The sequence below is a fragment of the Scyliorhinus torazame genome, chromosome 4, assembly GCF_047496885.1.
Source record: "Scyliorhinus torazame isolate Kashiwa2021f chromosome 4, sScyTor2.1, whole genome shotgun sequence".
Lineage (NCBI taxonomy): Eukaryota > Metazoa > Chordata > Chondrichthyes > Carcharhiniformes > Scyliorhinidae > Scyliorhinus > Scyliorhinus torazame.
Genome location: NC_092710.1, coordinates 24,475,358 through 24,498,873, shown reverse-complemented (window position 1 = coordinate 24,498,873; position 23,516 = coordinate 24,475,358). Strand labels below are relative to the sequence as shown.

Below are 23,516 nucleotides of genomic sequence, written 5' to 3'. Positions count from 1 at the left end.
GACCAGACAGGGTTCGTAAAAGGGAGACAACAATGTTAACGTGCGACGACTATTAGGGGTGATAATGATGCCCCCAGTGGAGGGGGAGGCAGAGATAGTGGCGGCAATGGACGCAGAGAAGGCATTTGATAGGGTGGAGTGGGAGTATTTATGGGAAGTGTTAAGGAGGTTTGGGTTTGGGAACGAGTTTATTAGCTGGGTTAGACTTCTTTATGGGGCTCCAACGGCAAGCGTAGTTACAGGTCGACATAGATCGGAGTATTTCCGACTATATAGGGGAACAAGACAGGGATGCCCGCTGTCTCCATTGTTGTTCGCGTTGGCAATTGAACCTCTGGCCATGGCGTTGAGAGACTCCAGGAAATGGAAATGGAGAGGGGTGATTAGAGGGGGAGAAGAACACCGAGTCTCGTTATACGCGGATGACCTATTGTTATACGTGTCGGACCCAGCGGGGGGGATGATAGAGGTTATGCGAATTTTGAGGGGGTTCGGGGATTTCTCGGGGTATAGGCTAAACATGGGGAAGAGTGAATTATTTGTGATACATCCAGGGGACCAGAGTAGAGAGATAGAAGGCTTGCCTCTAAGGAAAGTGGAAAGAAACTTCCGATACCTGGGGATTCAGATCGCTAGGAGCTGGGGAACCTTGCACAGACTTAATCTGACACGGCTGGTAGAACAAATGGAGGAGGACTTCAAGAGGTGGGACATGCAGCCTCTATCGCTGGCGGGCAGGGTACAAGCAATTAAGATGATGGTCCTCCCGAGGTTCTTATTTGTATTTCAATGTCTCCCTATACTAATCACCAAGACCTTTTTTAATAAAATAGACAGGAGCATCACGAGCTTCGTGTGGGCAGGGAAAGTTCCGAGAGTAAGGAGGGGGTTCCTTCAGCGTAGTAGGGACAGAGGAGGATTGGCACTACCGAACTTGGGCGATTACTATTGGGCCGCCAATGTGGCAATGATACGTAAATGGATGATGGAGGGTGAGGGAGCGGCGTGGAAAAGACTGGAGAGAAAGTCCTGTAAAGGGACGAATTTAGAGGCGCTGGTGACGGCGCCGCTACCGATCTCACCTAAAAAGTTTACCACAAACCCGGTTGTGGCGGCAACATTGAATATCTGGGGACAGTGGAGGCGACAGAGAGGGGTGCGGGGAGCCCTGGTGGGGTCCCCAATCAGGAACAACCATAGGTTCGCCCCAGGAAGAATGGATGGAGGATTTCAGAGCTGGTACCAGTTGGGAATTAGGAGGGTGGGAGATTTATTTATAGATGGGACTTTTGCGAGCTTGGGAGCATTGGAGGAAAAGTATAAGTTGCCCCGGGGAAATTTCTTGAGATATATGCAGGTGAGGGCGTTTACTAGACAACAGGTGAGGGAATTTCCGTTGCTCCCGATACAGGACAGGGTGCTTTCAGGGGTGTGGGTCGGAGAGGGCAAGGTGTCAGAGATTTACCGAGAGATGAGGGAAGAGGGGGAGGAGTCGGTGGGCGAACTAAAAGGAAAGTGGGAAGAAGAACTAGGGGAGGAGATAGAGGAGGGTATGTGGGCTGATGCCCTAAGCAGGGTAAATTCCTCTTCCTCATGCGCCAGGCTTAGCCTGATTCAATTTAAGGTGCTACATAGAGCACACATAACGGGAGCAAGATTGAGCAGGTTCTTTGGAGTGGAGGACAAATGTGGGAGGTGTGGCGTTTTGGGCGTGCCCGGCACTGGAAGGGTATTGGAAGGGAGTGACGGGAGTGATTTCGCGGGTGGTGAAGGCCCGGGTCAAACCAGGCTGGGGGTTAGCTCTATTTGGAGTTGCGGAAGAGCCGGGAGTGCAGGAGGCGAAAGAGGCCGACGTTGTGGCCTTTGCGTCCCTAGTAGCCCGGCGCAGGATCCTACTCATGTGGAAGGAGGCGAAACCCCCCGGACTGGAGGCCTGGGTAAATGATATGGCGGGGTTCATTAAACTGGAGCAGATAAAGTTTGCCCTGAGAGGATCGGCTCAAGGGTTCACCAGGCGGTGGCAGCCATTTCTCGACTACCTAGGGGAACGTTAGAGGGAAGACAGATAACCAGCAGCAGCAACCCAGGGGGGAGGGGGGAGGGGGGGGAGGGCGGTTTAGTTTAGTTTAGGTCAAAGATAAAGGGGTTTTGTTACTTGTGTATTGTTAAAAATTTCTGTATTGTTATTGTTGCGTTTGCTTTGTAAGAGGGGAACAATTGTTGTTTGGGAAAAAGATTTCAATAAAACATATTTTTTTAAAAAAAGAAGCAGTTCACCACCACCTTCTTGAGGACAATTTGGGATGAGCTTTAAATGCTGGTCTAGCTAGCGATGCTTGTATTTAATGCTTCAAAGAAACAAAATGGTGCATCAGATTGACGCACAGCCATGAACCGGTGCAGCTGAGAGGGATCACTTCTCATTTATCCCCATCCGCCCCCCCAAAGTGGCTGTGATGCTTCTGTGGGAAGAAGTGCTTCTCTCTGGCATCCTGATCAATATTTATCCCTCAATCGGCGTCACCCTTTTAAACATCAAGCAAACAACTGGATCATTATCATGTTGCTGCATGCTGGAGCTTATTGTGTGTCTGTAGTCTTCCCCGCAGTGCCAAAACTGAAAAAGTACCCTCATTGGCGGCGAAGCTCTTTGGGATGTCATGTTGGGGCAGCACAGTGGTTAGCACTGTGGTTTCACAACTCCAGGGTCCCAGGTTCGAATCCCTGCTGGGTCACTGTCTGTGCGGAGTCTGCACGTTCTCCCCGTGTCTGCGTGGGTTTTCTCCGGGTGCTCCGGTTTCCTCCCACAGTCCAAAGATGTGCAGGTTAGGTGGATTGGCCATGATAAATTGCCCTTAGTGTCCAAAAAGGTTAGGAGGGGTTATTGGGTTACGGGGGTATGGTGGAAGTGAAGGCTTAAGTGGGTCGGTGCAGACTCGGTGGGCCGAATGGCCTCCTGCGCTGTTTTTTTCTATGAAAGGCTTCACCGAAGTTCATTCTGTATTTGACAATCGCTCCTGTGAAATGTCTCCCGAGGTTTTACAGTGTGACAGGATGCAGGATCAGTGCCCGCTGTTTACTCGACTTCTGAACTATTTAGGTCTTCCCAGTCCATATTCCGAGCGGACACCACCCACCTTCACCCCCAGCATCGTCGCCTCCTCAACCAACGACTGCAGCTGCAGAACTCCAGGAAGTAAGTGACTCCTCTCTCGATGCGTCCAGTTGCAGGTTTCAGACTTTGGCAACGTAGTTAGGGGCCTTGGAGGAAGCGGGAGGGGGTTTGACTGGAATAGTACCAGGGTGAGGGACTTCCAGCTTGGAGCAGGGTGTGCAATTCTGGGCACCAGAAATTCGGAAGGGTGGTCCAGGCTTTGCAAAGGGTCCAGAGGAGATTGACCTCAAATGATACCAGGGATCATGAGGGGCTTCTTAAATTCCTAAAGCGATGTGGGAGCAGAGGGACATGGTGCACAGACCATTGAAGGTGTCAAGGCAGATAGAAAACAGTTAATAAAATGGATAGTATCCTGTGCATTATTAATGGGAGCATAGCGTGCAAGAGCAAAGTTTTGCTAAACTTGACACTAATTTAGCCTCAGCTGGAGTATTGTGTACAGTTCTGGGAGCCACACTATAGGAAGGATGTGAACGCATTGGAGAGAGTGCAGAGGAGGTTCACAAGAATGGTTCCAGGGATGAGAAACTTCAGTTATGAGGATAGATTGAAGAGACGAAGACTAGGAGGAAATCGGACAAAGATGTTCAAAATCACGAGGGGACTGGCAGAAGAGACGGGGAGAAACTGTCCCCGTTTGTAAAAGGATGGAGAACGGGAGGGCGCAGGTCTCAAAAGAAGCAGCTGTGAGAGCGAGTGGCTGTGGTCTGAAATACTCTGCCTGCAAGTGTGATGGAGGCAGGTTCAATCGAGACATTCAAGAGGGCATTAGATGATTATTTGAATAGAAACAAAGCGCAGAAGTCCGGGGAAAAGGGAGGGAGTGGCACTAAGTCACAATGTTTGTTTGGAGAGCCGATGCAGACATGATGGACCCAAATGGCCTCCACCTGTACTGTAACAATTCTGTGATCTGGAGATGCTGGGATTGTTCTCCTTGGACCAGAGAAGATTAAATGGGAGGTGTCACAATCGTGAAAGATTCAGACAAAGTAAATGAGAAGAAATTGTTACCAGTGGGAGGAGATCACTAAAAAGAGGACATGGTTTTAAGATGATCGGCAAAACGGGGCGGCACTGCTGCCTACGGCGCTGAGGACCCAGGTTCGATCCCGGCCCCGGGGTCACTGTCTGCGTGGAGTTTGCACATTCTCCCCGTGTCTGCGTGGGTCTCACTCCCACAACCCAAAGATGTGCTGGTCAAGTGGATTGGCCACGCTGAATTGCCCCATAATTGGGAAAAAAATAATTGGGCACTCTAAATTTACCCCAAAAAAAGATGATTGTCAAAATGAACCGAGAGGGAGGTAGGTGGGAATTTTATTTTTAATGCAGCAAGTTGTTGTGATAGGGGGCGCAGAGCCTGAAAAGATAGTGCAAGCTGACTCAGTGGTAACTTGCAAAAGAAAGAAAGGGGGTGGGGGGGATGTGGAGCTGCGAGGTCAGAAACTGTCCCCTCACCCTCTGGGAGGCCCAATCAAAGCCAGTCTCTCAAGATGAGGGCCTGAAAGTGCCCCGGCTGCTGAGAGAACAGAATTATTTATATTGAATGACTTGGAGTTGGCTCTTCTGACATTCATATTGAGGCTCATTGACAGGAGATGGCAGAACACCCTTTCTGTGCAGTGAGAGGTTCTGGTCTGAAGGGGGGCTGTGGTCACAGCAACTGCGAGCGCCTGGCCCCAAGCTTGGCACAAGGCACAGATAAATAGCAGAAAAGATAGTGCACGCATTGAATGCTGCAGGGACCGTGTAGAACCAGGCGTCAATCGCAAGAGCTGGAGAGCAATGATTGGTTTCGCTATCTATCTCGCACGCTCTCCCTCATTATGCGCAAGTTATGATTTTTTTTTTCATGCCCCCTCCTCTTTCTGTCTTTCTCGCGCTTGCTCTTCTTCCCTCGCTCGCTGCTCTTCTCGCACTCGATCTTTCTCTCTCGCGCTCGCTCGTTCTCTCTCGCGCTCGCTCGTTCTCTCTCGCGCTCGCTCTTTCACTCTCGCGCTCGCTCTTTCACTCTCGCGCTCGCTCGTTCTCTCTCGCGCTCGCTCGTTCTCTCTCGCGCTCGCTCGTTCTCTCTCGCGCTCGCTCGTTCTCTCTCGCGCTCGCTCGTTCTCTCTCGCGCTCGCTCGTTCTCTCTCGCGCTCGCTCGTTCTCTCTCGCGCTCGCTCGTTCTCTCTCGCGCTCGCTCGTTCTCTCTCGCGCTCGCTCTTTCTCTCTCGCGCTCGCTCGTTGTCTCTCACGCTCGCTCTTTCTCGCGCTCGCTCTTTCTCTCTCGCGCTCGCTCTTTCTCTCTCTCGCGCTCGCTCTTTCTCTCGCGCTCGCTCTTTCTCTCGCGCTCGCTCTTTCTCTCTCTCGCGCTCGCTCTTTCTCTCTCTCGCGCTCGCTCTTTCTCTCTCTCGCGCTCGCTCTTTCTCTCTCTCGCGCTCGCTCTTTCTCTCGCGCTCGCTCTTTCTCTCTCTCGCGCTCGCTCTTTCTCTCTCTCGCGCTCGCTCTTTCTCTCTCTCGCGCTCGCTCTTTCTCTCTCTCGCGCTCGCTCTTTCTCTCCCTCGCGCTCGCTCTTTCTCTCCCTCGCGCTCTCTCTCTCTCTCGCGCTCGCTCTTTCTCTCTCTCGCGCTCGCTCTTTCTCTCTCTCGCGCTCGCTCTTTCTCTCTCTCGCGCTCGCTCTTTCTCTCTCGCGCTCGCTCTTTCTCTCTCTCGCGCTCGCTCTTTCTCTCTCTCGCGCTCGCTCTTTCTCTCTCTCGCGCTCGCTCTTTCTCTCTCTCGCGCTCGCTCTTTCTCTCTCTCGCGCTCGCTCTTTCTCTCTCTCGCGCTCGCTCTTTCTCTCTCTCGCGCTCGCTCTTTCTCTCTCTCTCGCGCTCGCTCTTTCTCTCTCTCTCGCGCTCGCTCTTTCTCTCTCTCGCGCTCGCTCTTTCTCTCTCTCGCGCTCGCTCTTTCTCTCTCTCGCGCTCGCTCTTTCTCTCTCTCGCGCTCGCTCTTTCTCTCTCTCGCGCTCGCTCTTTCTCTCTCTCGCGCTCGCTCTTTCTCTCTCTCGCGCTCGCTCTTTCTCTCTCTCGCGCTCGCTCTTTCTCTCTCTCGCGCTCGCTCTTTCTCTCTCTCGCGCTCGCTCTTTCTCTCTCTCGCGCTCGCTCTTTCTCTCTCTCGCGCTCGCTCTTTCTCTCTCTCGCGCTCGCTCTCTCTCTCTCGCGCTCGCTCTCTCTCTCTCGCGCTCGCTCTCTCTCTCTCTCGCGCTCGCTCTCTCTCTCTCTCTCGCTCGCTCTCTCTCTCTCTCGCGCTCGCTCTCTCTCTCGCGCTCGCTCTCTCTCTCTCTCGCGCTCGCTCTCTCTCTCTCGCGCTCGCTCTCTCTCTCTCTCTCGCGCTCGCTCTCTCTCTCTCTCTCTCGCGCTCGCTCTCTCTCTCTCTCGCGCTCGCTCTCTCTCTCTCGCGCTCGCTCTCTCTCTCTCGCTCGCTCGCTCGCTCTCTCTCGCGCTCGCTCGCTCTCTCTCTCTCTCGCGCTCGCTCTCTCTCGCGCTCGCTCTCTCTCTCTCTCTCTCTCTCGCGCTCGCTCTCTCTCTCTCTCGCGCTCGCTCTCTCTCTCTCTCGCGCTCGCTCCCCTCCCCTTCCCTTTCTTTCTCACTTCCCTCTCTCTCTTTCTCTCTCTCAGCCAACACCGAGGGCTGAATGGGTCTGCAGGAGACAGGCACAGCAGGGGCAGTTATCATGAGCAAGCCAAGAAGGACCCTTACGGCAACCTGATGACCCAGCGGGAGAAGGAGTGGGTCAGCAAGATCCAAATGATGCAGCTACAGAGCGCAGACCCATACCTGGATGATTACTACTATCAGGTAGGAAGAAAGGTTGGGGAGGGCGGGCGGTGCGCAACTCTCTCACTCAGTCATGCACCCACAGCAGGAAAGGTGCAGTCTGCAATCCCGATTTAGTGCTGTGTTAGTTAATCTCGCCAGTGTGGTACAAACCACACCCCCTCCCCCCGCAACAGACACACACAATTCAAAACCTAAGAAGTTGCTTTAAACTTGTACAATGCCTTGCTTAGACTGCAGTTGGCTTACTTTGCACACTACAGGCTTCCATATTCTCAAAGAGTGCTAGAGGAATTGACAAAAGAACTTTAGAGTGATCATATCATAGAATTTACAGTGCAGAAGGAGGCCATTCGGCCCATCGAGTCTGCACCGGCTCTTGGAAAGAGCACCCTACCCAAGGTCAACACCTCCACCCTATCCCCATAACCCAGTCACCCCACCCAACACCAAGGGCAATTTTGGACACTAAGGGCAATTTATCATGGCCAATCCACCTAACCTGCACATCTTTGGACTGTGGGAGGAAACCGGAGCACCCAGAGGAAACCCACGCACACACGGGGAGGATGTGCAGACTCCACACAGACTGTGACCCAAGCCGGAATCGAACCTGGGACCCTGGAGCTGTGAAGCAAGTGTGCTATCCACAATGCTACCGTGCTGCCCCAATATAAGAGTGCTGCAAGAACCCTACATAAAACGTGACAAGGTCAATTCTGGCTTTTCTATCAATCTCTTTTTGTATAATATATAAAACTTTTATCTTTTTACTATCATTACCCCTTCCTTTGTCTCATTTTCCATGACATCTTTGCCATTTGATCTCTCCAATCCATCCCCGACTTATTTTGCTCCACATGACTTATCCTCTTTTCTACCTCTGCAGTGCCAGAGTCATTGGATTTGAGAAAGGTTAACACTCACTAACTCTGTTTCTCACTCCACAGTTCTGCTGAGTTTTGCTAGCATTTTCTGTTCTTAATTCTGCTTTCCAGCATCTGTAGTATTTTGCTTTGAATCCTTTTGTAACTTCTGGTTTTTTTTTCTGACCTTGTGAATGGACGTGTAGTTACCCAAGTACAGCAGTTAACCTCAAATATTCAGACCAACATCACCGTTGAGTATGAGCAATGGACCTTACAACAGATTTAAGCGAAACATAACTGCTGTTTGGAGATAAACAAGTCTGAAATTATTTCCTTCTCTCCCAATTCAACGAAATGCAACACCATCAAAGACTGGAGGAGTTATAGTGACAAGATGGTTTCTAGTGTAAATATGGACAGAAATGGAAATATGACATTTCAGCATGCATTTCTAACCCTAGTAGTTAGAAATTACACTTTCGCAGTAACTAAACTTATCTTGCACTGTATTTGTAATCATAGAATTTACAGTGCAGAAGGAGGCCATTCGGCCCATCAGGACCCACGGTGGTTAGCACTGCTGCCTCACACCGCCAAGGACCCGGGTTCAATTCCAGCCTCGGATGACTGTCTGTGTGGAGTTTGCACATTCTCCCCGTGTCTGCGTGGGTCCCATCCCCACAACCCAAAGGTATGCGGGGCAGGCGAGCCGGCCACGCCAAACTGCCCCCCCCCCAATTGAAAAAGAAAATTGGGTACTCTAAAATGTATTTTTAAAAATGCAAACTCATCCACTTTCCTCCTGGGGGGGTCACTGGATAACATGGGCAGGTAGTCTGATTTATCCTCCAAAGATCAGGCACCACAGCCAATTGCAGTGCCCCAATTGTGGAGAATGCAGCACAGATACTACATAAATTACTGTTGCATCTTATCTGCTTGCATGATTATACAGTGCTTATAATATAACTCAATTTAACCCTAACATTGTTTAAAAAGAGACAGTGCATGGACATCAAAAAAATCTGTAGTGGTTCCAAAACGTACTTATTTTGCTTCGAACATAAACAATTTTCATCTTGTCACAAGCATCACCGTGTTCTGAATTGCAAGAATTAAAGTAATCAGCAAAGAAAATGACCCCACTGTATTTCATGCTCTCCAGCGTGGTATGTAATCATGTTCAGCATCGAAATTCAGTAAAGTTCTATACAAATGCACAATTTTGTTCATTAGCTGCATATTTTTACATTTAACAAGATTATTTTACTGAAAGGTATTTCTGAACAATATCGGACAATTCAAAGGCAGTATTTTGAAACACAAACCTGAATACCAGAAGTGAGGTTCGACCCAAGAAGGAAGATTGTACATCGGAGATTTATTTTTTGCCTTATGGGGATCCTTCGGATTTTGATTGAATAGATCTAGAGAAGAGGTTCACAGTTATGGGTCAGGCCAGAAGAAGGGTTCATAAACACAAGAGAGTCACAAACACTCCACTTGGGAACTCGGGAGAAACGTCTTTCCACAGAATGTGGAACTCGCTGCCACAGGAGAATGGCTGACGGTGAATAGTCTGGACTGCCTTTAAGGAAAAGCTACGTGGGGGAGAAAGGAAGCGAAGAATTTGCAGAAGGGGTGAGATAGAGTGGAGTGGGAGGCTGTTCTGCGGCATAAAGGACTTCCTGCAGCAGATGCGCTGAATGGCCTGTTCTTGAGCAGTAAAATCCGGAGTCAGCGTGACTCGAACGTTGAGCTCACAAGCGGAAACTGTGACCACGAGCTGGTTGGGTAAGAGCACTCCATGTGTGGGTTGTGCCAACTCTCTGGCGAGGGAGAGAATGCCAACCGTCTGGACCTGTCACCTTTACTGGAACTCTCCCCGAGGCGTGCGAGAACGTGATGAGAGGGATCACCCCTCCCCCAAGCCGTGTCTCTATTCTCCCCACTATCTCCCTCTTGTCCCTCACCACAGCCTCTTCCCCCCCCCACCCCCCCTCCAAGGCCCGATCGATTGGCTATCCAGGCTGGAAACCGAGGCAGCACAGGTGGCGGCCATTCTGTCCTTGATGCTTGTGCCAGCTCGCTGAAAGAGCAGCCAAGCTCAGTCCTGTGTCCATTTTGCTCGAAACCTTGTAGGTTCCTGGTACCTCCAAATTCCTTTTACTATTATCGATGGGATAATTTTACCATTATCTTTGAGGGCGAGCATTCCAAATTTTGACATTTCTGTGCTGAAACCAAACATCTCTAGCTCCTTTACCGATTAGCTCTTCAATCTCAGACCACTGGCTATTGGCCCACATCCTGAGGGAGTCGTTCTTCCCTTTCTGATTTGTTTACAGGGTGACGGTGGCGTGGGAGTATTGTCACTGGACTAGTAATCCCAAGGTGCAGGGTGAAGCTCTTGAGAACCTGGGTTCGAATCCCACCTCAGCCAATAGCAATATTTGAATTAAATAGAAATATATAATTGAAAGTCTGAAGATGACCAGGAAACTATTGCAGATTGTCATAAAAGCCCCGATTTAGGGAAATAAATCTGCTGTCCTTGCCTGATCTGACCTTCACGTGACCCACAGCAATGTGATCGAATCGTGGATGCCCTTCTGAAATAGTCCAGCAAGCCACTGGGATCAACGGCAATGAGGGATGGGCAATAAACGCCCCATGCCATGAACGGAAATAATTTGTATTCCTTTCCGCTTTATTTAAAAGCTCACTAACGTAGGGTGGCACATGGCACAGTGGTTAGCACTGCTGCCTACGGCGCTGTGGATGCGGGTTCGAATCCCGGCCTTGGGTCACTGTCTGTGTGGAGTTTGCCCATTCTCCCCGTGTCTGTGGGTTTCACCCCTGCAACCCAAAGATGTGCAGGTTAGGTGGACTGGCCACGCCAAATTGTCCCTCAATTGGCAAAAATGAATTGGGTACTCTTAAATTTATATTAAATTAAAAAGAAAATGAATTAACTTGAAAAGCCTCTCAGGACTCCTCTTCACCTTCTCGGTTACCAGTAGCCCTCATGTTCCTAACCTCTCCTCATCACTGAAATTCCTCATTCCTGGTCAACTTGAAATGATGGCGCCCAGAATTGTTCGCAGTACTCCAGCCGCAGCCTGATAAGTGAGTTAGGAAGTTCACATACACTCTCTTTGCTTGTACATTCAATGCCTCCAATTATAGAAACCTGATAAGCCACGTGCTTTTTTTTTTTTGTGGCCACCTTATCGACTTGCCCTGACCCCCTCGCCTTGTGCACAAACAGGCCAGTCTCTCTCTGCTCACTTCTTGCTGCCATTGTTGTCTCCCAATGTAGAACTACTTTGAGAGATTAGAGAAGAAGCAGGCAGCTCTGGATCTGAACAGCGAGGGGCCCAAGAAAGAGCGGACAAAGCTGATCACGCCGCAAGTGGCGAAGCTGGAGCATACCTACCGGCCAGGTAATTCAAAATGGCTGCCTCGGATCGAGGGGCGAGACTGCAACGGGATGATGCTAACCCCTCTTCAATAACTTCTGCTTTCTCGGCCTCCGGGGTGGGGTTTGGCGGCGGGGCTCCCAACTCCGAACTCCCAACTCCCTGCCATCTGTACTGCATTAACTAATGCAGCAAACATCCCCCAATCCCACCAATAACTTTGAAACAGGCCCCATGAGATACCAGGACAGGTGAGCACAAGGCTGATCAAACAGGTCGTTTTTGATCAATGGAACAGAGGAGAAAGAGAAAGGGTTTGTTGGTGGAGATGTTTGGTGGGGATTTTAGAGTTTATAGGTCCCAGACAATCCGAGGCACTGCCACCAATGGTGGAACCACTAAAATCAGGAATGTGCACCAGCTGAGAATTGGAGGAACAAACAGGTCCTGGAAGGTTGTCAGGGCTGCAGGAGGTTACAGAGACGGGGAGGATTGTAGGGGCTGGAGGATGTTACAGAGATAGGGAGGGTTGTAGGGGCTAGAGGAGGTTACAGAGATAGTGAGTGTTGTCGGGGCTGGAGGAGGTTACAGAGACAGGGAGGGTTGAAGGTTCTGGAGGAGTTCCAGAGATGGGGAGCGTTGTAGGGGATGGAGAAGGTTACAGAGATGGGGAGGAGGGTTGTAGGGGCTGGAGGAGGTCACAGAGATAGGGAGGGTTGTAGGGGCTGCAGGAGGTTACAGAGATGGGGAGGGTTGTAGGGGCTGGAGGAGGTTACAGAGATAGGGAGGGTTGTAGGGGCTGGAGGAGGTTACAGAGATAGGGAGGTTACAGAGATAGGGAGGGTTGTAGGAGCTGGAGGAGGTTACAGAGATAGGGAGGGCTGTAGGGACTGGAGGAAGTTACAGCGATAGGGAGGGTTGTCGGGATTGGAGGAGGTTCCAGAGATAGGGAGGGTTGTAGGGGCTGGAGGAGGTTACAGAAATAGGGAGGGTTGTAGGGGCTGGAGGAAGTTACAGAGATGGGGAATGTTGTAGGGGCTGGAGGAGGTTATAGAGATAGGGAGGGTTGCAGTGGCTGGAGGAGGTTACAGAGATAGGGAGGGTTGTAGGGACTGGAGGAGGTTACAGAGATAGGGAGGGCTGTAGGGGCTGGAGGAGGTTACAGAGAAAAGGAAGGGTCTGGCCATGTATGGATGTGAAATCAAGGATGAGGATGTTAAAATTGTTGCACCATCCAATCCCAAGAGGAAATCCGCAGTATCTAACCCCGTGCTGTACCTGTCCTGGGAATGTTTGATGGGGACAGTGTAGAGGGAGCTTTACTCTGTATCTAACCCCGTGTTGTATCTGTCCAGGGAGTGTTTGATGGGGACAGTGCAGAGGGAGCTTTACACTGTATCTAACGCCGTGCTGTGTCTGTCCTGGGAGTGTTTGATGGGGACAGTGTAGAGGGAGCTTTACACTGTATCTAACCCTGTGCTGTACTGTCCGTTCCTCGGCAGTGCAGAGGGAGCTTTACTCTGTATCAGATTCTGTGCTGTACTTGTCTTGGGAATGTCAAGGAACAATTTTCAGCCTGTTGAAAATCCCTTATTATCACAAGTAAGCTTCAATGAAGTTACTGTGAAAATACTAACGCGGCCCAGCCAGATAAGTATTTTTTTTATGGGCAGTGCTAGCTGGGCCAGCATTTATTGCCCTTGTCTGATTGCCTGAGAAAGGATAGTATTGAGCTGCCTTTTGAACCGCCTGCAGTCCACGTGATGTCGATAACACCCACAGAGCTGTTCGGGAAGACGTTCCTGGATTTTGATCCAGCAACAGTGAAGGAAAGGCCGATATATTTCCAAGCCTGGATGGTGTGAGTTGGAGGGGAATTCCAGTTGCTGGCAAGGATCGTGGGTTTGGAAGGTTCCAAAGGAGCCTTGGTGGGTTGCTGCAGTGAATCTTGTAGACGGTAGATATGGCTGCCACTGTACCTCGGTGGTCGAGGAAGTAACTGTCTGTGGAAGGGGAGCAATCAGCGGGGCTGCTTTGTCCTGGATGGTGTCGAGCTTCTCGAGTGTTGTTGGAGCTGCGCTCACCCAGGCAAGTGGAGAGTATCCCCTCGCACTCCTGACTTGTGCCTTGTAGATGGTGGACAGGCTTTGGGGGAGTCAGGAGGTGAGTTACCCTCCGCAGGATTCCTAGCCTGTGATCTGCTTCTTGTAGCCACAGTATTAATATGGCTAGCCCAGTTCAGTTTGTGGCCACTGGTAACTCCCAGGATGTTGATAGTGAGGGATTCAGTGACTGTACTGGAGGGTGCTTGTCAGAGGCTGGGAATTCTGTGGCGAGTAACTCACCACCTGACACACACAAAAGCCTGTGCACCATTTCCTAGTGAAGTTAGTGCAGAAGCTGCATGCAATAGGCAAAGCTAGGTGATGCCGCAACTAACCGATGAGAGGCAAGCTCTGCAGTCCTGTCCTATCCGGTCGTCGTGAATGGCGGTGGACAATTGAACAACCAACCGGAGGAAGAGGCGTCCCAAATATCTCCATCCTCCAAGATGGGGCAGCCCAGCACATCTGGCTGAAAAGCAATGTTTTTGCACTGAAGTGGCGAGTGGATCGTTTCTGCCTCTTCCTGAGGTCGCCAACATCACCGATGTCAGTCTTCAGCCAATTCAATTCACCCCACGTGATATCAAGGAATCGCTGACAGCACTGGCTACTGACAATATTTCTGGAAATAGTACGTGCCCCAGAACCTGCCTTGCCCCTGGCCAAGCTGCTCCAGTACAGCAACAGTACTTGGCAGTGTGGAAAGATGCCCAAGTGTGTCCTGTACACAGCAAGCAGGACAAATCAAACCTGGCCCTGTCAGTCTCCACTCGATCATCTAACATAATGGACGGTGTCGACGACAGTGCTGTCAAATGGCACTGTCAGCAGTCACCTGCTCACTGACGCTGTTTGGCTTCTGCTGTGGCCGCATAGCTCCTGACCTCATTACAGCCTTGACCCAAACATGGACAAAGGAGTTGAATTCCTGAGCAGGGGTGAGAGTGACTGCCCTTGACATCAAGGCAGCCTTTGGCCACGTGCAGCAAGACCTGGACAATATCCAGGCTTGTGCTAATGAGTAACAAAAATTCAGAACACAGTTAGTCAATGGCCATCTCCACAAGCATCTTTCCATGACATTCAATAGCATTATTATCACTGAATCCCCCACTATCAACATTGTGGGGATCATCATTGACCCGAAACTGAACTGGAAGAACCATATAAATATTGTGGCGACAAGAGCAAGTTGGAGGCTGGGATTCTTGCAGAGAGTAACACGCCTCCTGACTCCCCAAAGCCTGCCCACCATCTACAAGGCACAAGTCAGGAGTGTGATGGAATAGTCTCCACTTTCCTGGGTGAGCGCAGCTGCAACAACACGTGAGAAGCTCGACACCATCCAGGACTAAGCAGCCCTGTTTGAGTTGCTCCCCTTCCACAAACATTCAGACCCTCCGCCATCGACCAACAATGTCAGCAGTGGATGCCATCTACAAGATGCACTGCAGGAACGCACCAAGCCTGCTTCGGCAGCACCTTCCAAACCCACGAACAATGTCGAGAAGGACAAGAGCAGCAGAAACCTGGGAACACTACCACCTGGAGGTTCCCCTCCAAGTTACTCACCCCATCCTGACTTGGAAATATGTTGGCCGTACCGTTGTTGTTGCAGGGTCAAAATCCTAGAACTCCCTCCGTAACAATACTGTGGTGTGCAGCGGTTCCAGAAGGCAGCTCACCACCATCTTCTGAAGGGGTAGTGAGGGATGGGCAATAAATATTGGGATTCAGGGCGACCCTTGCATTCTGTAATTCTGAATCATGAGAAATGAAAGCCACTGGTGCTGACGGCTTTTTTTTGTTTTTTTACAGTGCAGTTTGAGGGGTCCTTGGGTAAACTGACCGTATCCAGCGTGAACAATCCTCGCAAGATGATCGACGCTGTGGTGACAACACGCACAGATGATGATGTGAGTGCCAAAAGTTGTCACTTATTTGTGTTCTTCTGTTTCTTTGATCTTTCATTTAAAAAAAAAAAAAAATTTTTGAGTACCCAATTATTTTATTCCAATTGAGGGGCAATTTAGCGCGGCCAATCCACCTAACCTGTTGGGTTGTGGGGGTGAAGCCCACGCAGACACGGGGAGAATGTGCAAACTCCACACGGACAGTGACCCGGGGCCGGGATTGAACCCGGGTTCTCGGCGCCGTGAGGCAGCAGTGCTAACCACTGAGCCACCGTGCCGCCCTCCTTTTGATCTTTCATTGCACCACAGTCCCTGGGCCCTGTCGATTCTCCGGGCCTAACCCAGAGGGGCTCGCTTTTCTCTCTGCAGCTCCACGCTACCTCAACCCGTGGTTCAGGTAATTGCTCTATTTTCATGCTCTGAATCGGAGGCGCCCCAGTCCAGCAATTCAAGCCCCCCAAATCCATGCTGGCCGTCCTCCTGTTGTCAGTATCGAGAGAGTGCTGCACTGATTGGGGGCAGAGTTTACACTGGATGATTTAGCAGCAAGTGAGAGGCAAAGCTCTACAACTGTTCTTCGCTGGTACTGCATGGGAGGGTTACAGGTGCATCTGGAGATCCCCCCCCCCCCCCCCCCCCCCTCGCATGGGCACTGGGAGAAGGGAGCAGAAATAGACCACTCAGCCCCTCGAGTCTTCTCCGTCACTCAATAAGGTCATGGCTTTTTTTAAAATTTAGAGTACCCAATTCCTTCAATGGTTAGCACTGCTGCCTCACGGCGCCGAGGACCTGGGTTCGATCCCGGCCCCGGGTCACTGTCCATGTGGGGTTTGCACAATCCCGCCGTGTGACCCCCCCCCACAACACAAAGATGTGCAGGTTCGGTGGATTGGCTATGCCAAGTTGCCCTTAATTGGGGAAAAAAATGTAATGGGTACTTTAAATTAGAAAAAAAAAAGACCCATTTATGCCTACTGTTTTTGTTAGCTAGCCATTCTTCTATCCATGCCACTGTACCCCTGCACCAAGAACTTATATTTCCCGCAAAGTCATTGGTGTGGCACCTTACAATTACCAACTGGAAACCTCAGCTTGTCAACCTACATCCACAGCATATGTTATTTCTCCAAATAAATAAACTGGTTAAATATGATTTCCCTTTCACAAAACCAAGTTGTCACTGCCTGATTACCGTAAATGTTTCAAAGTGCCATGCTACAACATCCTTAATCAGAGCTTCTCATGCTTTCTCTATGTCAGATGTAAGCTTGCAGTTTCCTGCATTTTGTCTCCCTCCCTTTTCCAACAAAGGAATTCTAAAGGGTGTGTGGCGACGGTGGGCTTTTCACGGGGGGGAGGTGGGCAGCTCGGTAGCACAAGTGGCTAGCACTGTGGCTTCACATTGCCAGTGCCCCAGGTTCGATTCCCCGCTGGGTCACTCTGTGTGGAGTCTGCACGTTCTCACTGTGTGTGCGCGGGTTCCCTCCGGGTGCTCCGGTTTCCTCCCGCAGTCCAACGACGTGCAGGTTAGGTGGATTAGCAATGCTAAATCTAGTATAATGCTAGTATCCAAATCTAGCTAATGTTAATATTCAAAAAGGTTAGGAGGGGTTATTGGGTTACGGTGATAGGATGGAAGTGGGTCGGTGCAGACTCGATGGGCCAAATGGCCTCCTTTTGCAATGTAAATTCTATGTAACTGCAGTGTTAATGTAAGCCGACTTGTGACAATAAAGATTATTGGGGCACGGCAGCAAAAGTGGCTAGCACTGTGGCTAGCACAGCTCCAGGGTCCCAGGTTCGATTCCCGGATTGGGTCGATCTTCCTCATCGTGACACTGGGAAATGAGGGTTACAGATGTATCTGTCGATCTCCCTCATCCTGACACTGGGAGATGAGGGTTACAGGTGTATCTGTCGATCTCCCTCATCCTGACACTGGGGGGGGGAGGGTTACAGGTGTATCTGTCGATCTCCCTCATCCTGACACTGGGAAATGAGGGTTACCGGTGTATCTGTCGATCTCCCTCATCCTGACACTGGGAGAGGAAGGTTACAGGTGTGTCTGTCGATCTCCCTCATCCTAACACTGGGAGAGGAGGGTTACAGGTGTATCTGTCGATCTCCCTCATCCTGACACTGGGAGAGGAGGGTTACAGGTGTATCTGTCGACCTCCCTCATCCTGACACTGGGAAATGAGGGTTACAGGTGTATCTATCGATCTCCCTCATCCTGACACTGGGAGAGGAGGGTTACACGTGTATCTGTCGATCTCCCTCATCCTGACACTGGGAGAGGAAGGTTACAGGTGTATCTGTCGATCTCCCGTCACCCTGACACTGGGAAATGAGGGTTACAGGTGTGTCTGTTGATCTCCCGTCACACTTACACTGGGAGAGGAGGGTTACAGGTTTATCTGTCGATCTCCCGTCACCCTGACACTGGGAGAGGAGGGTTGCAGGTTTGTCAGTCGATCTCCCTCATCGTGACACTGGGAGAGGAAGGTTACAAGTCAATCTGCCGATCTCCCTCATCCTGACACTGGGAGAGGAGGGTTACAGGTGTATCTGTCGATCTCCCGTCACCCTGACACTGGGAGAGGAGGGTTGCAGGTTTGTCAGTCGATCTCCCTCATCCTGACACTGGGAAATGAGGGTTACAGGTGTATCTGTCGATCTCCCTCATCCTGACACTGGGAGAGGAAGGTTACAGCTGTATCTGTCGATCTCCCTCATCCTGACACTGGGAGATGAGGGTTACAGGTGTATCTGTCGATCTCCCTCATCCTGACACTGGGAAATGAGGGTTACAGGTGTATCTGTCGATCTCCCTCATCCTGACACTGGGAGAGGAAGGTTACAGGTGTATCTGTCGAACTCCCGTCACACTGACACTGGGAAAGGAGGGTTACAGGTGTGTCTGTCGATCTCCTGTCACACTGACACTGGGTAATGAGGGTTACAGGTGTCTCTGTCGATCTCCCTCACCCTGACACAGGGAGATGAGGGTTACAGGTGTATCTGTCGATCTTCCTCATCCTGACACTGGGAAATTAGGGTTACAGGTGTGTCTGTCGATCTCCCTCATCCTGACACTGGGAGATGAGGGTTACAGGTGTATCTGTCGATCTCCCTCATCCTGACACTGGGAGAGGAAGGTTACAGGTGTGTCTGTCGATCTCCCTCACCCTGACACTGGGAAATGAGGGTTACAGGTGTATCTGTTGATCTCCCGTCACACTTACACCTGTAACCCTCCTCTCCCAGTGTAAGTGTGACGGGAGATCAACAGATACACCTGTAACCCCCCCCCCCAGTGTCAGGATGAGGGAGATCGACAGATACACCTGTAACCCTCCTCTCCCAGTGTCAGGGTGAGGGAGATCGACAGATACACCTGTAACCCTCATTTCCCAGTGTCACGATGAGGAAGATCGACAGACACACCTGTAACCCTCCTCTCGCAGTGTCACGATGAGGAAGATCGACAGACACACCTGTAGCCTTCCTCTCCCAGTGTCAGGATGAGGAAGATCGACAGATACACTTGTAACCTTCCTCTCCCAGTGTCACGATGAGGGAGATCGACTGACAAACCTGCAACCCTCCTCTCCCAGTGTCAGGGTGACGGGAGATCAACAGATACACCTGTAACCCTCCTCTCCCAGTGTCAGTGTAACGGGAGATCGACAGACACACCTGTAACCCTCCTTTCCCAGTGTCAGTGTGACGGGAGTTCGACAGATACACTTGTAACCTTCCTCTCCCAGTGTCACGATGAGGGAGATCGACTGACAAACCTGCAACCCTCCTCTCCCAGTGTCAGGGTGACGGGAGATCAACAGATACACCTGTAACCCTCCTCTCCCAGTGTCAGTGTGACGGGAGATCGACAGATACACCTATAACCCTCATTTCCCAGTGTCAGGGTGACAGGAGTTCGACAGATACACCTGTAACCCTCCTCTCCCAGTGTATCTGTCGAACTCCTGTCACCCTGACACTGGGAAATGAGGGTTATAGGTGTATCTGTCGATCTCCCGTCACACTGACACTGGGAGAGGAGGGTTACAGGTGTGTCTGTCGATCTCCCGTCACCCTGACACTGGGAGAGGAGGGTTGCAGGTTTGTCAGTCGATCTCCCTCATCGTGACACTGGGAGAGGAAGGTTACAGGTATATCTGTCGATCTCCCTCATCCTGACACTGGGAGGAGGGTTACAGGTGTATCTGTCAATCTCCCTCATCCTGACACTGGGAGAGGAAGGTTACAGGTATATCTGTCGATCTCCCTCATCCTGACACTGGGGGAGGAGGGTTACAGGTGTGTCTGTCGATCTCCCTCATCCTGACACTGGGAGAGGAGGGTTACAGGTATATCTGTCGATCTCCCTCATCCTGACACTGGGAGAGGAGGGTTACAGGTGTGTCTGTCGATCTCCCTCATCCTGACACTGGGAGAGGAGGGTTACAGGTGTGTCTGTCGATCTTCCTCATCGTGACACTGGGAAATGAGGGTTACAGATGTATCTGTCGATCTCCCTCATCCTGACACTGGGAGATGAGGGTTACAGGTGTATCTGTCGATCTCCCTCATCCTGACACTGGGGGGGGGAGGGTTACAGGTGTATCTGTCGATCTCCCTCATCCTGACACTGGGAAATGAGGGTTACCGGTGTATCTGTCGATCTCCCTCATCCTGACACTGGGAGAGGAAGGTTACAGGTGTGTCTGTCGATCTCCCTCATCCTGACACTGGGAGAGGAGGGTTACAGGTGTATCTGTCGATCTCCCTCATCCTGACACTGGGGGGGGGAGGGTTACAGGTGTATCTGTCGATCTCCCTCATCGTGACACTGGGAAATGAGGGTTACAGGTGTATCTGTCGACCTCCCTCATCCTGACACTGGGAAATGAGGGTTACAGGTGTATCTATCGATCTCCCTCATCCTGACACTGGGAGAGGAGGGTTACACGTGTATCTGTCGATCTCCCTCATCCTGACACTGGGAGAGGAGGGTTACAGGTGTATCTGTCGATCTCCCTCATCCTGACACTGGGAAATGAGGGTTACAGGTGTATCTGTCGATCTCCCTCATCCTGACACTGGGAGAGGAAGGTTAGAGGTGTATCTGTCGATCTCCCGTCACCCTGACACTGGGAAATGAGGGTTACAGGTGTGTCTGTTGATCTCCCGTCACACTTACACTGGGAGAGGAGGGTTACAGGTTTATCTGTCGATCTCCCGTCACCCTGACACTGGGAGAGGAGGGTTGCAGGTTTGTCAGTCGATCTCCCTCATCGTGACACTGGGAGAGGAAGGTTACAAGTCTATCTGCCGATCTCCCTCATCCTGACACTGGGAAATGAGGGTTACAGGTGTATCTGTCGATCTCCCTCACATTGACACTGGGAGAGGAGGGTTACAGGTGTATCTGTCGATCTCCCGTCACCCTGACACTGGGAGAGGAGGGTTACAGGTGTATCTGTCGATCTCCCGTCACCCTGACACTGGGAGAGGAGGGTTGCAGGTTTGTCAGTCGATCTCCCTCATCCTGACACTGGGAAATGAGGGTTACAGGTGTATCTGTCGATCTCCCTCATCCTGACACTGGGAGAGGAAGGTTACAGGTGTATCTGTCGATCTCCCTCATCCTGACACTGGGGGGGGAGGGTTACAGGTGTATCTGTCGATCTCCCTCATCCTGACACTGGGAAATGAGGGTTACAGGTGTATCTGTCGATCTCCCTCATCCTGACACTGGGAGAGGAAGGTTACAGGTGTATCTGTCGATCTCCCTCATCCTGACACTGGGAGAGGAAGGTTACAGGTGTGTCTGTCGATCTCCCTCACCCTGACACTGGGAAATGAGGGTTACAGGTGTATCTGTCGATCTCCCTCATCCTGACACTGGGAAATGAGGGTTACAGGTGTATCTGTCGTTCTCCCTCATTCTGACACTGGGAGAGGAGGGTTACAGGTGTATCTGTCGATCTCCCTCATCCTGACACTGGGAAATGAGGGTTACAGGTGTATCTGTCGATCTCCCTCATCCTGTCACTGGGAGAGGAAGGTTACTGGTGTATCTGTCGATCTCCCGTCACCCTGACACTGGGAAATGAGGGTTACAGGTGTATCTGTCGATCTCCCTCATCCTGACACTGGGAGATGAGGGTTACAGGTGTATCTGTCGATCTCCCGTCACACTGACACTGGGAAAGGAGGGTTACAGGTGTGTCTGTCGATCTCCCGTCACACTGACACTGGGAAATGAGGGTTACAGGTGTGTCTGTCGATCTCCCTCACGCTGACACTGGGAGAGGAGGGTTACAGGTGTATCTGCCGATCTCCCTCATCCTGACACTGGGAGAGGAAGGCTACAGGTGTGTCTGTCGGTCTTCCTCATCGTGACACTGCGAGAGGAGGGTTACAGGTGTGTCTGTCGATCTTCCTCATCGTGACACTGGGAAATGAGGGTTACAGGTGTATCTGTCGATCTCCCTCACCCTGACACTGGGAGAGGAGGGTTGCAGGTGTATCTGTCGATCTCCCTCATCCTGACACTGGGGGGGGGGTTACAGGTGTATCTGTCGATCTCCCGTCACACTGACACTGGGAAAGGAGGGTTACAGGTGTGTCTGTCGATCTCCCGTCACACTGACACTGGGAAATGAGGGTTACAGGTGTATCTGTCGATCTCCCTCACCCTGACACTGGGAGAGGAGGGTTACAGGTGTATCTGTCGATCTCCCTCACCCTGACACTGGGAGAGGAGGGTTACAGGTGTATCTGTCGACCTCCCTCATCCTGACACTGGGAAATGAGGGTTACAGGTGTATCTGTCGATCTCCCTCATCCTGACACTGGGAGAGGAGGGTTACAGGTGTATCTGTCGATCTCCCTCATCCTGACACTGGGAAATGAGGGTTACAGGTATATCTGTCGATCTCCCTCATCCTGACACTGGGAGAAGAAGGTTACAGGTGTGTCTGTCGATCTCCCTCATCCTGACACTGGGAGAGGAGGGTTACAGGTGTATCTGTCGATCTCCCTCATCCTGACACTGGGAGAGGAGGGTTACAGGTGTATCTGTCGATCTCCCTCATCCTGACACTGGGGGGGGGAGGGTTACAGGTGTATCTGTCGATCTCCCTCATCCTGACACTGGGAAATGAGGGTTACAGGTGTATCTGTCGTTCTCCCTCATCCTGACACTGGGAGAGGAGGGTTACAGGTGTATCTGTCGATCTCCCTCATCCTGACACTGGGAAATGAGGGTTACAGGTGTATCTGTCGATCTCCCTCATCCTGACACTGGGAGAGGAAGGTTACAGGTGTATCTGTCGATCTCCCGTCACCCTGACACTGGGAAATGAGGGTTACAGGTGTGTCTGTTGATCTCCCGTCACACTTACACTGGGAGAGGAGGGTTACAGGTGTATCTGTCGATCTCCCGTCACCCTGACACTGGGAGAGGAGGGTTGCAGGTTTGTCAGTCGATCTCCCTCATCGTGACACAGGGAGAGGAAGGTTACAGGTGTATCTGTCGATCTCCCTCACCCTGACACTTGGAAATGAGGGTTACAGGTGAATCTGTCGATCTCCCGTCACACTGACACTGGGAGAGGAGGGTTACAGGTGTATCTGTCGATCTCCCTCACGCTGACACTGGGAGAGGAGGGTTACAGGTGTATCTGTCGATCTCCCTCACCCTGACACTGGGAAATGAGGGTTACAAGTGTATCTGTCGATCTCCCGTCACACTGACACTGGGAAAGGAGGGTTACAGGTGTGTCTGTCGATCTCCCGTCACACTGACACTGGGAAATGAGGGTTACAGGTGTGTCTGTCGATCTCCCTCACGCTGACACTGGGAGAGGAGGGTTACAGGTGTATCTGCCGATCTCCCTCATCCTGACACTGGGAGAGGAAGGCTACAGGTGTGTCTGTCGATCTTCCTCATCCTGACACTGGGAGAGGAGGGTTACAGGTGTATCTGTCGATCTCCCTCATCCTGACACTGGGAAATGAGGGTTACAGGTGTATCTGTCGATCTCCCTCATCCTGACACTGGGAGAGGAAGGTTAGAGGTGTATCTGTCGATCTCCCGTCACCCTGACACTGGGAAATGAGGGTTACAGGTGTGTCTGTTGATCTCCCGTCACACTTACACTGGGAGAGGAGGGTTACAGGTTTATCTGTCGATCTCCCGTCACCCTGACACTGGGA

At 51.3% G+C, this 23,516-nt stretch overlaps 1 protein-coding gene across 4 annotated transcripts in view; it reads left to right on the top strand.

The window, feature by feature from the left end:
- Positions 1 to 23,516, top strand: part of LOC140410151 (protein PAT1 homolog 1-like) — a 134,749-nt gene that overhangs the window by 71,520 nt on the left and 39,713 nt on the right. For all 4 annotated transcript variants that reach the window (XM_072498114.1, XM_072498112.1, XM_072498111.1 and 1 more), the window contains 4 exons: positions 3,101 to 3,196; positions 6,819 to 6,999; positions 11,170 to 11,293; positions 15,193 to 15,290. In XM_072498114.1, the coding sequence (XP_072354215.1) occupies positions 3,101 to 3,196; positions 6,819 to 6,999; positions 11,170 to 11,293; positions 15,193 to 15,290 (499 nt within the window). The remainder of the gene's footprint in view (positions 1 to 3,100; positions 3,197 to 6,818; positions 7,000 to 11,169; positions 11,294 to 15,192; positions 15,291 to 23,516) is intronic.